We start from the raw sequence: 14,190 nt of genomic DNA on the forward strand, positions 1-14,190 counted from the left end.
GCTATTGATGCCGGCGACGATCGCACTAGAGGGCCACATGCGCCCTCTAGTGGTGTTTCATGTAGCTACCACTCTGGTAGCTTTACATGAAACAAAAAAAAAAAAAGTTTTTTGCCCATTTGAAAAAAAAAAAAATTAACCGCCAGGGAGGTTAAAGAAATCTCTGAACTCTTATCCTGCCTTACAGTGGAACACCCTAGATGGATCATTCTGGGAGATTTTAATGCATGGGTGGATGATCACGCCTCATGCCTAGGAAGTGAACTACTTCTCATAATGAGTGAACTGGGTTTCTCTCAGGCTGTCTACCTCCCCACCCACAAAAAAGGGCACACCCTGGATCTTATATTTTATTGTGGACTTTTAATATCACACATGGATATAAACCCAGTGGTATGGTCAGACCACCACACCATCCACTTCTCTCTGACAGCACCAGCGATAAAACACAGAGGGAAAGAATTCATAAAATACCGTTCACTGAAAGATGTCTCACCCCAGCACGTTCAGAATATCCTCAACTTCGACGCATTAACCAATCATTGCGCAGACCCAGACTCCATGGTCCTGATATACAACCATGCAGTGTCATCTGCCTATGACGCCCTCGCTCCAGTTCGCATTAAACGGTCTACACCACTTCACCATGCACGGTAGTTTGACAGCTCACTAAAGGACCTAAAGAAAGAAGCGCGCAGACTAGAAAGGAAGTGGCGAAAATCTCAGGATTCAAAAGATAAACACACCCTTGTCTCTCACCTGGAAAGTTACCAAAATGCGATCACCAAGAAAAAATCCTCCTACCTATCACAGGAGGAGATTGCAAAGGCCGCCAACAGACCAGCCCAACTATTCCGCACAGTTGATAGACTATGTAACCCATCCTGCCTAAAGCCTACTATAACTCCCTCAAAGGAGCTATGTGAGAAATTTGCTTGCTCCTTTGCTGACAAAGTATCCTCTATTCGGTCTCTCATTCAGTCCACAGCACCTAAGACTTATACAACTCCTGGAAAAAAACATTCCATGGATCCAGATGCAATGAGCAGCTACAGACCTGTCTCCAACCTCGCCTTCTTAGGTAAAGTTATTGAAAAGGCTGTCTATCTGCTACTTGAAACCAGGCTGTCAGTAAACAACATCCTGGACCCTCTACAATCTGGCTTTAAGAAACACCACAGCTGTGAAACAGCCCTCATGCAAGTCTGCAACGAGCTGCTCATGGCAAGGGACAGAGGGGAATGTTCCATCCTAATCCTGTTGGATCTCTCAGCGGCTTTTGATACAGTTGACCATGAAATCCTGCTTAACAGACTGCAGTAGTACTGTGGCATCAGTGGATCAGTCCTCCAGTGGTTCAGATCATTCCTGACTGACAGAACACAGAAAGTATCCCTAGGACCTATAATGTCCAAACCTGCACCTCTACAATTCGGAGTGCCACAAGGATCAATCCTATCCCCTCTGCTGTTTGCAATCTACATGTTGCCACTCGGCACACTTATCCAACGACATGGCCTGACGTACCACTGCTACGCCGATGACACACAGCTATACCTGTCCTTCAAACCCTACTCCAAAAATAAACTCTTGCTTAGCTGAGCTACAGGCATGGATGAATGATAATTGGTTGAAACTGAATGCTGACAAAACTGAGGTCCTCTTTGTCCAAAGCCAGTGCTCGCCATCAAAACAGCTCTATCCTAAAGCAACACCAATCAGGATTGGGAATTCAGACATAAACAGCTCCAACCTTGTGCGCAGCCTTGGCGTACTAATCGATGGGGATTTGAGTTTCAGAAACCAAATTTCATCTGTAGTTAAATCTTCCTACTTTCATCTGAAGAACATTGCAAAGATTAAACATCCGATTCCCCCAGAGGATCTTCCAACCCTAGTTCATGCCTTCATCACATCACGGCTGGATTACTGCAATGCCCTTTATGCTGGCCTCCCCAAAAAGGACCTGCGTCGCCTGCAATTAGTGCAGAATGCTGCTGCCAGATTGCTAACAAACCAGCCTCGCCACTGTCACATTACACCGATCCTTCGCTCACTGCACTGGCTACCAGGAGAATGGAGAATACTCTTCAAGATTGGACTGCTGACATTCAAATCCCTGCACAATCTGGGCCCTGGATACATGAAGGACTTGCTGAAGCTGCACCACACCTCTCACAACCTCAGATCAGCAAGTTCTATAAACTTGGTCACTCCCAGAGTGCACCTCAAAAAATCTGGAGATAGAGCCTTCTGTCATGCTGCCCCTACTCTTTGGAACTCCCTGCCACACCCAGTAAAGACAGCACCATCCCTGGAGCTATTCAAATCCAGACTGAGAAGCCACCTGTTTAGCCTGGCATTTCCGGACTTATAAAATTCTTCCTCTGTACCACGATGGTCGGAGCCATGCTTATGCGCTTTGAGTACTATGGGAGTAAAGCGCTCTACAAATGTTAGTTGTTGTTGTTGTAGCAGAATTTGTCATTATAATGCAATAAGGATGCATCAGTCGCTGCATACATTCCTAGTGGTTTACGTCATCCCGAGCTGCTTGGTTACTCTGTTGCAGCTGCAAGTACAACTTGAACGTTTTTTTTTATGCTGTCACTTACTTCCGTACTTAGTATCACCATGATCTGTGGCACACAAGAAGTGAGAGGAATTCCGCCTCCCTTTGAATCACCATGACCTCATATTGAAACCTTCAGAATCACAGACACAAGAAGTGAAGAGAATACTGCCACATGGAGAGACAACAGGAAAAAGCTGTTATGTCAGCTTACATGCCTGTCTCTTAATCAGGCCATATACACATCAATTTCTCCCTTTCAATTCCCAGCAGATTCACTCATCCGGCTTAAATCCATTTATATGCCACCAATTACACAAAATAGAAATGTTAAAGTGTTTTTGGACACTGTTGAACAGGAACTTTGGAAGTTGAGGCTTTCTCCTCTCCATGGGGACAAGAATTTGTCTCCTCAAGAGATTCAAGAGATTATTGCCCTTAAGGAATTACAACAGGCCCCAAAATTGATTATAAAACCCAGTGACAAAGGGGGCAATGTTGTCCTCATGGATGAGGAGAAATATATTCAAGAAATAAAGCGACATTCACACCTATCGTAAACTTAGGGAGAATCCTTTTCCATCTATTAAAGAAAGAGTGAATGATTTACTAGATAATGGACTAGCAGAGGGCATTTTGACAAAACAGGAATGGTAGTATTTGGCCGTAACTACGTACAATATTCCCACTATATATGTCCTTCCTAAAGTGCACAAATCAATGGTAGATCCACCGGGGCGACCCATTGTTCGGCAGTGGGTAGTCCAACTCAGAGATTGGGTCAATTTATTGATAAAAAGGTCAGTCTACAAGACACACGGGATGTTTTGGGGGTTCTGGATGGCTTTGTGCTGCCCCCGGGATCCCTCCTTGTGGGGATCGATGTTGAATCATTGTACACTTCGATCCCACAAGAGGAGGGGCTCCGGGCAATGTCCCTCTTCCTCCGCGAACGGTATCCCTCGGCAGTGGCCCACAATGCATTTATTGTTAAATCTATGGAATTAATCCTGACCCGGAATTGTTTTGTTTTTGAGGGACAATACTACCATCAACTAAGGGGTACGTCCATGGGGGCGTCGTGTGCACCAGCCTATGCATGTCTCCATTTGGGACTCTAGGAGCGGGAGGAGGTATTTCCAAGTCCCGAATATGGTGCACACGTCGCCCTCTGGATTAGGTACCTGGATGATGTCTTGGTGGCATGGACGGGAACAGCTGTGCAACTTGGCGAATTTGTGGCCAAGTTAAATCAGAACAATAGAAATATCAAATTGACATATACGTTTTGTATGCAAATCTTCTTTCTGGATCTCATGTTGAGAGTGGAGGGCGATAAGGTCATGACCACGTCCTTTCGTAAGCCTACTGCAGGCAACACTCTTTTGCATGCCACAAGCCATCATCCAGTGTCCCTGAAAAGAGGTATCCCTTATGGCCAGTTCCTCCATTTGCGCAGGAACTGTGGTAGAGACGAAGATTTCAAGAAAGAATCTCGTCTGATGTACCAGCGATTCCGGGACAGAGGTTACTCACACTCAGTATTGCGCAAGGCCCTTAAAAGGGCGTGGGGTAAGGACCGGCAAGATTTGTTGGCCCCCCCGTGGGGTACCGCAAAGTGCGGAGGGGGAGGGACATATGCGGCTCATAACTGGATTTGGATCCCATTGGGACAACTTGAGGGAATTACTTGTCAAATTTTGGCTTATTTTGACTTCTGATCAGGAGGTCGCTAAGATTGTAGGGCCACGCCCCCTTATCACTGCTAGAAGGGCACCCAATTTGAGAGATTATTTAGTGCACAGTGAGATACAGAGAAACCCCTCAACTTGGCTGGACCGTAGGAGGCCAGTTGGAATGTATAAATGCTCCAAATGCAAATTATGTCCCTATGTGGAACGCACTAATGTTTTTTACAGTAGTGATGGTAAAGATGAATTCACAATTAGGTCCTTTATTAATTGCGAGACCACCAAAGTAATATACCTAATCCAATGCCCATGTAAACTCATGTATGTGGGCAAAACTAAAAGGAGCCTAAAAGAGCGAGTATTAGAGCAATTTGGTAAAATAGTAGGAAAAAAAAAAAAATATGGGGAGGGTTTTTTTTTTTTTTTGTCTTTTCGAGGGTTATATTTAGGGGACTGTGCTTTGTATTGAATCATATTGTAATAAAATCTTTTTGCATATTGGTATAATTATGGTGGCCTTATGACCTTTTGTTGCTCTATTTTTGTCTCTTAAGCAGGCCATATACACATCAATTTCTCCCTTTCAATTCCCAGCAGATTCACTCATTCTGTTGGTCTGCTAGGTTTAATGCAAATGAATGGCAGTGTTTTTAACCACGTGCCAGCCATTGACACATTAGTGTTCACAGTATACAACCGCCACATGTAATGTTTAGCAGTCAGATGCCGCCTGCTCAGTTGTCCTCACCGCCTGTGCCAAAAGTTTGCCCGAGCAGCAGATGGCAAGAGCGGTGGATGCACTGCTGTTAACTGCCTGTGTGAGAGAGACGTTATGGCCGGTTTCCACTATGCTGACACGCGGTGCACAGTCAGGGCTGTGGAGTCAGAGTCGAGGAGTCTGAACAATTTTTGGGTACCTGGAGTCAGAGTTGGATTCAGAGGTTTCATAAACTGAGGAGTTGGATGATTTTTGTACCGACTCCACAGCTCTGCCAGGACTGTAGAGTCTGAGTCTGAGTAATTTTTGGGTAGCTGGAGTCAGTCAGTGGTTTTATAAACTGAAGAGTCAGATGATTTTTGTGCTGACTACACAGTTCTGTGAATAGACAAGACAAATAACATTTACAGTTCCTTCTCAAAAAATTAGCATATTGTGATAAAGTTAATTATTTTCTGTTATGTACTGATAAACATTAGACTTTCATATATTTTAGATTCATTACACACAACTGAAGTAGTTCAAGCCTTTTATTGTTTTAATATTGATGATTTTGGTATACAGCTCATGAAAACCCCAAATTCCTATCTAAAAAAAAATAGCATATCATGAAAAGGTTCTCTAAACGAGCTATTAACCTAATCATCTGAATGAACTAATTAACTCTAAACACCTGCAAAAGATTCCTGAGGCTTTTAAAAACTCCTAACCTGGTTCATTACTCAAAACCTCAATCATGGGTAAGGACTGCTGACCTGACTGCTGTCCAGAAGGCCGTCATTGACACCCTCAAGCAAGAGGGTAAGACACAGAAAGAAATTTCTGAACGAATGGGCTGTTCCCAGAGTGTTGTATCAAGGCACCTCAGTGGGTGGTCTGTGGGAAGGAAAAAGTGTGGCAGAAAACGCTGCACAATGAGAAGAGCAGGGCCGGATTTCTGGAAAGGCCACGGCCTAGGGCGATAAAATATGGTAAGATAAGAAGGGCGGCATGGCTTGGAGAGAGAAGAGGTCATATGTCAAAATTAATCACCTCTTTTGGTCCCGCAGCGCAGCGCAGCCAGCCAGCGCCCTGCACTAATAGCTGAATTCCAGAGTTCCCCAATTCCAGCAAGTCTCTCTCTCAATCAACATCTGCTGTCACCTCATCTGATGATACATTCCTCTTATCATGATCATACAAGTTGATGTGAGAAATACCAGGGATTTACATTACAAAGCAGATAGAACTAAGTTCCGCTGAGTTTTAATGCAGGCATTCAAAGACATCAGTGAACTCTGCTAATTTCTTCACTTTCTCCTTTACAGCTGTGACACTGACCCCAGCAGCTGTAAATTACACTTTCTTATCTCTAGTCTACTTAAATTTATGGCTTTAGGGGTTTTTTTTCTTCCTAGCCAGCAGTGGTCTCAGTTGACTCTTTCCTGGCTCATTTTCTGTCCTTCAGTTCCTACCATCTATGAGAGGAATAAAAATGCTGTTTGCTTTACTTTCATTGCTAAACTGTCACTGTCACCTGAGCTGTTACTACCTCTGTGCTAGTCTGTATAGTTTGGCATCCTTCTCCTTTCCTGAAGCAGTAAAGCATTGTACCATCTTAGCCACAGCGAAAGCAGAGAGTTTTGAATGAGGATGATACCATTTATTGGCTTAAAAGAAAAAAAGTAATCTTTCTGTGAATAAGCCTTCTTAAGACTTTGTTCCTGTATACTGTCAATATGTTAGAGCACACCACCATATGTACTTTCAACATTCAAAAGAGATACATAGATTTTTCAAATATAAATAAATATCATTCACATGCTTTAAAGTGGAGCTGAACTCTTGCACAGGACAGAAGGAAAACATAGAAAATCCACCTTGTATGTTTTTAGAGAGCCTGTGTAATTCCCCCTCATCTGTGTCTAATCTGAAGTTGTAATTTGATCTCTCCTGTGTCCCCTGACTGCCACAACATCTAAGCTCATTTGAAAGCACAGGATGTTAACAATATTTCTGCTTCCATGAAAGCAGGAAGTAGACACTGCCGATTTATTGCAGGATTTGTATCAGCTGTAACAAAGAAATATTTTTTTAAAAAGGTTATTATGTTATTGTGTATCTTTTGAAGCAGAGAGGAAGTTCTGAGTTCAGGTCCACACTAATTACAACCAAACATCCAAAGTGGGTATTGACAGGATGTTTGCTACATACCTGTTCTCTGTTTCTCTCCACTGAGCTGTCCTGTCACCTATTTGTGGCTCTGACTGCAGCCACTCGCAGAGGACAAAGAAGCAGCGCATGCTCTGGCTACTTGTGACTTGCGCAAGTTTTCTGCTCCTGCCCAGATGTACACAGCAACCAACGCTAGTATAGTGTTATGCATTCTTGACAAGTACATATATCAGCGTCATTTCTCAAGTATGCATGCCCAGAACACTATTGGCTGCTGTGCACATTCGGGCAGGAGCACAAATTGCAAGAATTATTGAGCAGACAGAGCATCCTCTGATTCTTGGCTGAATGGGACGCAGAGCAGCACAACTGAAATGAGCCCATTCAAACCAATGATCGATAGCAGAGTATCGATAGCAGAGCAGAATGTTTTTTGGTAGTGGTGGCGGGGGGTTGGGGCGGTAGATGACAGCAGGCCTAGAGCACTGGAAAGTACAAATCCGGCCCTGGAGAAGAGGTTACCGGACCCTGAGGAAGATTGTGGAGAAGGACTGATTCCAGACCTTGGGGGACCTGCGGAAACAGTGGACTGAGTCTGGAGTAGAAATATCCAGAGCCACCGTGTACAGGCGTGTGCAGGAAATGGGCTATAGGTGCCACATTCCCCAGGTCAAACCACTTTTGAACCAGAAACAGTGGCAGAAGCTCCTGACCTGGGCTACAGAGAAGCAGCACTGAACTGTTGCTCAGTGGTCCAGAGTACTTCTTTCGGATGAAAGCAACTTGTCATGTCATTCGGAAATCAAGGTGCCAGAGTCTGGAGGAAGACTGGGGAGAGGGAAATGCCAAAAAGTCCAGTGTCAAGTACCCACAGTCAGTGATGGTCTGGGGTGCCATGTCAGCTGCTGGTGTTGGTCCACTGTGTTTTATCAAGGGCAGGGTCAATGCAGGTAGCTATCAGGAGATTTTGGAGCACTTCATGCTTCCATCTGCTGAAAAGCTTTATGGAGATGAAGATTTCATTTTTCAGCACGACCTGGCACCTGCTCACAGTGCAAAAACTACTGGTAAATGGTTTACTGACCATGGTATTACTGTGCTCAATTGGCCTTCCAACTCTCCTGACCTGAACCCCATGGAGAATCTGTGGGATATTGTGAAGAGAAAGTTGAGAGACGCAAGACCCAACACTCTGGATGAGCTTAAAGAGGAACTGTAACGACAAAACGGCCCCTGGGGGGTACTCACCTCGGGTGGGGGAAGCCTCAGGATCCTAATGAGGCTTACCACGCCGTCCTGCGTCCCTCGGGGGTCTCGCTGTAGCCCTCCGTACAGCCGTGACGCAATATTTACCTTCCTGGCTCCTGCGCAGGCGCTCTGATGGCTGTCGGCGCCGAAGTAGGCGGAAATACCCGATCGCCGTCGGGTCTGCTCTACTGCGCAGGCGCAAGTTTCCGGCGCCTGCGCAGTAGAGCGGACCCGACGGAGATCGGGTATTTCCGTCTATTTCCGCGCCGAAAGTCGCCACAGCGCCCCCGCTGGAGCCAGCAAAGGTAAATATTGAACTGACAGTCGGCACAGTCGCCGGCTGTTCGGAGGGCTGCGGCGAGACCCCCGTGGGACAGAGGACGGCGTGGGAAGCCTCATTAGGATCCGGAGGCTTCCCCCACCCGAGGTGAGAACCCCTCAGGGGATGTTTTTGTTGTTACAGAGTCTCTTTAAGGCCGCTATCGAAGCATCCTGGGCCTCCATAACACCTGAGCAGTGCCACAGGCTGATTGCCTCCGTGCCACGCCGCATTGAAGCAGTCATTTCTGCAAAAGGATTCCCGACCAAGTATTGAGTGCATAACTGAACATAATAATTTGAAGGTTGACTTTTTTGTTTTAAAAATACTTTGCTTTTATTGGTCGGATGAAATATGCTAATTTTTTGAGATAGGAAATTTGGGTTTTTATGAGCTGTATGCTAAAATCATCAATATTAAAACAATAAAAGGCTTGAACTACTTCAGTTGTGTGTAATGAATCTAAAATATATGAAAGTCTAATGTTTATCAGTACATTACAGAAAATAATGAACTTTATCACAATATGCTAATTTTTTTTAGAAGGACCTGTATATCTCTCAAAGTGCCAGAGCTGCAGCCACTAGGACACGCTCTATTGGCAGCAGGGTTAGGGAGTCTAGCCCAAGGTCTCCTCACTGAATGGGTGCTGGCATATTGAACTGGAAAAGCCAAGAGTTAAACCCAGGTCAGAGCCCATAACCAGTACACTATCTAGCCACCAATATCCAGAATACACATCCGAATCTCTGTAGCCACGCTTTAGTGATTCAGATTAGTGCTGCGGTAAACAGCAGCATGACATCCAAATTGCATGCTGTCATGCGATTTAGACAGCGAGCCTATCAAAGGAGTAGGAAGCGTTTCAAATCGCATGCGGGAAAACGCAGATTCCGCACAAGTGGAAATCAGCCCTGGTCACTTGTTGCGTTACAAATCCCAGCCATAGACAGATGCCACTGTAAATAATCAATATTATTTGCCTCATCTGTCTGTGGTTTGAAATATTGTGGCTGTTCACTGGATACATATAATACTAAAATTCATTTTACAATATTACACTACAATAGATTCTGGAAAGCGCAGTACTTGTTGCAGCGAAGAGCTAATTCTAATCGGTTAATATTATCTATTAATTCAGCACAATAACCCCTTCCAGAAGGTCTGGAGATTAAGAAGGATTTGTGGCACTTACCCAAGACAGTGTTAAATACAGGACACAGCTTAGAGGTAATATGAATCTAGGCCCTTCTCCTTCACAGTCACCAGCTTGCTCCCTGGCAAGAGGAAAGGCTGTTTGTGCCAGCTCAGATGATCTTTCCTCCCTTATCTCTCAGAATGGAAGAAGCAGATTCTCACACCCCAGCACCAGCTCACCAGTGATCCTCAGAGCAAAGGTTCCAATAACGTCACGTGCCCCTGCCCGCCATCTTTATTGTGGGCAAAGTCGCCGGCGTCCCCACGCACGCACACTTCCTGCTGGTATCCAAGCAACGAGGATTTCACAGGGACTCTGGTTGCCAGGCAACGCAGAGACGCGGTAGCGGGAGAAGACGAGCTGAAGGTCTTTGGTGATGATGGCCGCGGTCGTGCAGCATGGCAGGAGGAAGGGCTCCAGCAGGAATCATACAGGTGTGCTGTGCTGTCCGTGCCAGGGTGGCTCTTCCTCTGTACTAGCAAATTATGCTGTAATGCCACCAGCGTCATAGGAGAGGGAGGGGGGAGTGACGAGGGGATTACTCTGCATAGTGAGGATGCACAGAGAAGTGGGGGTGTTCCATAAAATTATACTACTTACAGCATAGCTCCCAACTGTCCCTCTTTGGGAGCCCAGTCCCTCTGTCCCTCTTTTCTTTCCTCCTCATTTGTCCCACTTTCTATGTAAATATATATATATATATATATTTCTCTACTGCAAAATGTGTTTGACTCTAAACTTTATTCCCATCCTTTAAATTGATATATTACTAGATTTTAAAATGTTAACATGAAGGAAAATGAACCAGGATAGAAAGGACCAGTGTGATTTGAATTATAAAACCACATATTTTTCTTATGAAATCTTTATGGTATGTGTGACTGGGGGGTGTGATCAGGGGTGTGGCAGGGGCGTGGCTTAAGTGTCCCTCTTTCTCATCTCAAAAAGTTGGGAGGTATGCTTAGAGCCAGGGTCAAGTAGTTATACTGTATGAATTAGCAAAATATTGGGCACTAGTGTAGTTGAGTAGACCTGCGTCCACTTCCTGTTAGTGAAAACTGGTCATGACCACTAGTTAGTAAAAAAAAAAAATTACAAAATTAGGGGACACAGCAGGAAACACCGTACCTCTGTATTATCCCATCTGCAGAGTTTGGCAGCCTCTTGTAAAAGTTCTATTTGCTGCTCTACCACGATCTAACCATTTTTTTTGCACCAGGTCCACAGTGTTATTCTGGGAATACACGGGTCGTTTCTGGCACTCGATTCTGCGCCCGATCATTTTGATGCTCAATTCTCTTATCTTCCGCTTGTTTTTCTTATCTTTTTTTCTATTAGCTTCAAATGACAAATCAAGTGGCAAAATGATCGAACGGTGATCGAACATGTTGGAAATTATCTAGCTAACCATCTAATCAGCTCAAAAACGACCCGTGCATTCTCAGCATAATGCTTCGCTCCAAAGTTAAAGGGTTTTGAAAGAGGGGTGTCCCCTGCACTTGGTTGCAGAAAGTGTGATTACATACGTACCGGACAAACCCAACATTAATGATCAGCAGCTCACACGGGAGGTAGGGCTGGTGCACACCAGAGCGGCTCTGTAGCGTTTTTTAAAACGCTTGAGGATAGAAAAACGCTTGGCTAATGTATTTCAATGGGCTTGTGCACACTGGAGCTGTTCGTTTTTTCCACAAACGCAAACTCGGGGGCTGCAGCATTTTTTAGATTTCTGAGACGTTTCTGCCTCAATGTTATAGTGTAGGAAAGTGGGAAACCGCTCTGAAAAACGCTAGACCAGAGCGGTTTTCCAAGCGTTTTTGTTACAGTAACTGTTCAGTAACAGCTTTACTGTAACAATATCTGATATCTGCTACACAAAAACGCTCCAAAATACGTTTTGGATTCCACTGACTCCGACTCAGACTCCTCTAATTTGCATATTACAATTTTGTTGATTAACAGTATGTAACGTGAAATTCGTCTCTTAACTGCCAACGCTTAGGAATTTTACCAGACAACTGAAGTGAGAAGGATATGTAGACTACTATATTTATTCCCTTTAGGCTAAAACTAGTCCTTGGTAAGAGTACTTGTAAAAGGTACAGACCGGAACAAAGAACATCTATCAGGCCCTAGGCAATGTAAGTGTGGGTACATGTAAGAATGATGTGCAGGTACTCTGCAGGGGAATGAGGAGATTCTTCCTCTATTACACATTCTTCATGCACAATCTGAACAAGGTTTATGGGTGATAGACAACACCTCTGTGTTAAATGTGCACAACATTCTCAGTGGATTCCCTGCAGCTCTGTGGGGAGAGCATATGTAGAGTATAGTACTACTGTGAAACAAAGTAAACCTGAGACAGATGAAATTAAAGTTTTATACATACCTGGGGCTTCCTCCAGCCCCCTTCAGGCTAATCAGTCCCTCGCTGTCCTCCTCCGCCACCTGGATCTTCTGCTATGAGTCCAGGTACTTGAGCCAGTCTGGTGTAGTGCGCATGCACACACTCCGCCGCCGGGAGCATGCTACACCTGCGCAGCACTATTGTGCAGGTGCAGAACGCTCCTGGCTGTGGAAGCGGCATGTAGCCAGACTGCTCTGACTGGCTGAATTACTTGGACTCATAGCAGAAGATCCAGGTGGCGGAGGAGGACAGCGAAGGACCGAATGGCCTGAAGGGGGCTGGAGGAAGCCCCAGGTATGTATAAAGCTTTTCTTTTAATTCGCCTCAGGTACCCTTTAATTCATAGTCACCACACCAAATTTTAACAACATATCAATTTATTTGATTTCATAAGCAAAGGGAGTGCGTACATTTGCATAAACCAGCATCAATGCAGAATTATTTCCATCTCACTGACCAATCTGTATTAGTGACACAGCTACACATCAGGCTTTATTCTTACAGCATAGATGTTATTTCGTATATATAAGAGATTCCTGTGTACACATTATATATACAGTCACAATCAGATCTGTATATCTGACTTTAAAAATACGGGGACTGCTTTATTGAAGCAGCACAAGTAACTCATTTTGATTGGTTTATTTCATTTTTGTGGACTGAACACAGCTATTACTGTATATATACATTATTTTTAATGACTATTATCTGAGAAATAGAACATTTTATCATATTTTCTATTTTAATTACAGTTACAAATTCATTAGGAGTCGGAGTCAGTGCATTTTTTCCCGACTCAGACTCCAGGCACCCAAAATTGCTCCGACTCCACGACTCAGACTCCACAGCCGTGATCTCTGCAGCCAAAAGCAAAACCCCCTAACTTGGAAATGAAGCATTACACAACTCGGGGCCTGGTGCAAAGGAAAGCGGGGGTCAGGGCAAAAAAAAAAAAAAGCACAGCTTAGTGTGGCAGCTCAAGTCAAATTTTTAAAGTAGGCATGCTACTGCTGTAGCATGCACTACTTACTTACTCACGCTCCCCTCAAAACTAACAGCCTCTCCAATTGTCCCACCCTGGATCCTGTCAGGTCCAGTGACTTTGTAGGACGAGACCCCCCGCACTTTGATTGGCCCAATAGGCTGCCTGTCACTTGACAGGCAGCCTATTGGGCCAAAGTGCGGGGATCTCGTCCTACAAAGTGAATCAACCCCCAAGTCAGCTAGCTAATTGTACAAGCTGTTAGTCTGTATTTCTCCTGTCTGGCTCTTGGGAAAAAACTGCTGATGTTGCTGAAACCCAAGAGAAGCTGAAGATGTGTCTGACACTTCCGCTGCCCGGTGGATCAACTGTATACACATTACCATGGCAACTGGGACGTGAGCCCTCTGCTGCGCATGCGCACTGTCCCAGTTTGAAACATACTGTATAGCTTTCACAGAATTACATTTTAGAATATGTGACGTTTATGGCTCTCTCAGCTAAAAAGGTTCCTGACCCCTGCAGTAGAGGCTGCAGTACTGTGGAGGTGCCTCTTACGCACACACTGCTGCAGAGGTTTTTTTGGCCTGCTGTACACTCCCTTCTGTGAAACAGACTGTATATATTTCATTCACTGCCTAAAATCCTGAGGTTTATCCTATTCATTGCAGCTGAAAAGGTCCCAGACACCATGGAACTGACTATAACACCGGTGAATTTGCGACAAGTCACTGTGCTCCCTAAAGCAGACTGGGAACGGATTGTGAATTATAAGAATGCATTGGCAGATGAAGCAAGAAGGCTCTATGAAGAGAGGAAAGAGGAGGAAGCTTTACATTTACGATCCCAAGAGGTGGTGAAAAACTGGACCAACACCATATCTGTCGGTATCGAAATA

At 44.7% G+C, this 14,190-nt stretch overlaps 2 protein-coding genes across 5 annotated transcripts in view; one reads left to right on the forward strand and one right to left on the reverse strand.

Moving 5' to 3' along the window:
* PHOSPHO2 (phosphatase, orphan 2) overlaps window positions 1–10,331 on the reverse strand; it is a 77,362-nt gene extending 67,031 nt beyond the window's left edge. For 3 of the 4 annotated variants that reach the window (XM_068245571.1, XM_068245570.1, XM_068245569.1), the window contains exon 1: window positions 9,898–10,331. The gene's annotated coding sequence lies outside the window, so the exon portion shown is untranslated. The remainder of the gene's footprint in view (window positions 1–9,897) is intronic. The other variant, XM_068245572.1, reaches the window with a different exon arrangement.
* Window positions 10,198–14,190, forward strand: part of CFAP210 (cilia and flagella associated protein 210) — a 29,780-nt gene continuing 25,787 nt past the window's right edge. Inside the window, exons 1-2 of the mRNA XM_068245568.1 lie at window positions 10,198–10,334; window positions 13,964–14,175. Coding sequence (XP_068101669.1) covers window positions 10,277–10,334; window positions 13,964–14,175 — 270 coding nt within the window. The 5' untranslated portion in view covers window positions 10,198–10,276. The remainder of the gene's footprint in view (window positions 10,335–13,963; window positions 14,176–14,190) is intronic.

This window comes from Hyperolius riggenbachi, chromosome 7, assembly GCF_040937935.1.
Source record: "Hyperolius riggenbachi isolate aHypRig1 chromosome 7, aHypRig1.pri, whole genome shotgun sequence".
NCBI classification, from domain to species: domain Eukaryota; kingdom Metazoa; phylum Chordata; class Amphibia; order Anura; family Hyperoliidae; genus Hyperolius; species Hyperolius riggenbachi.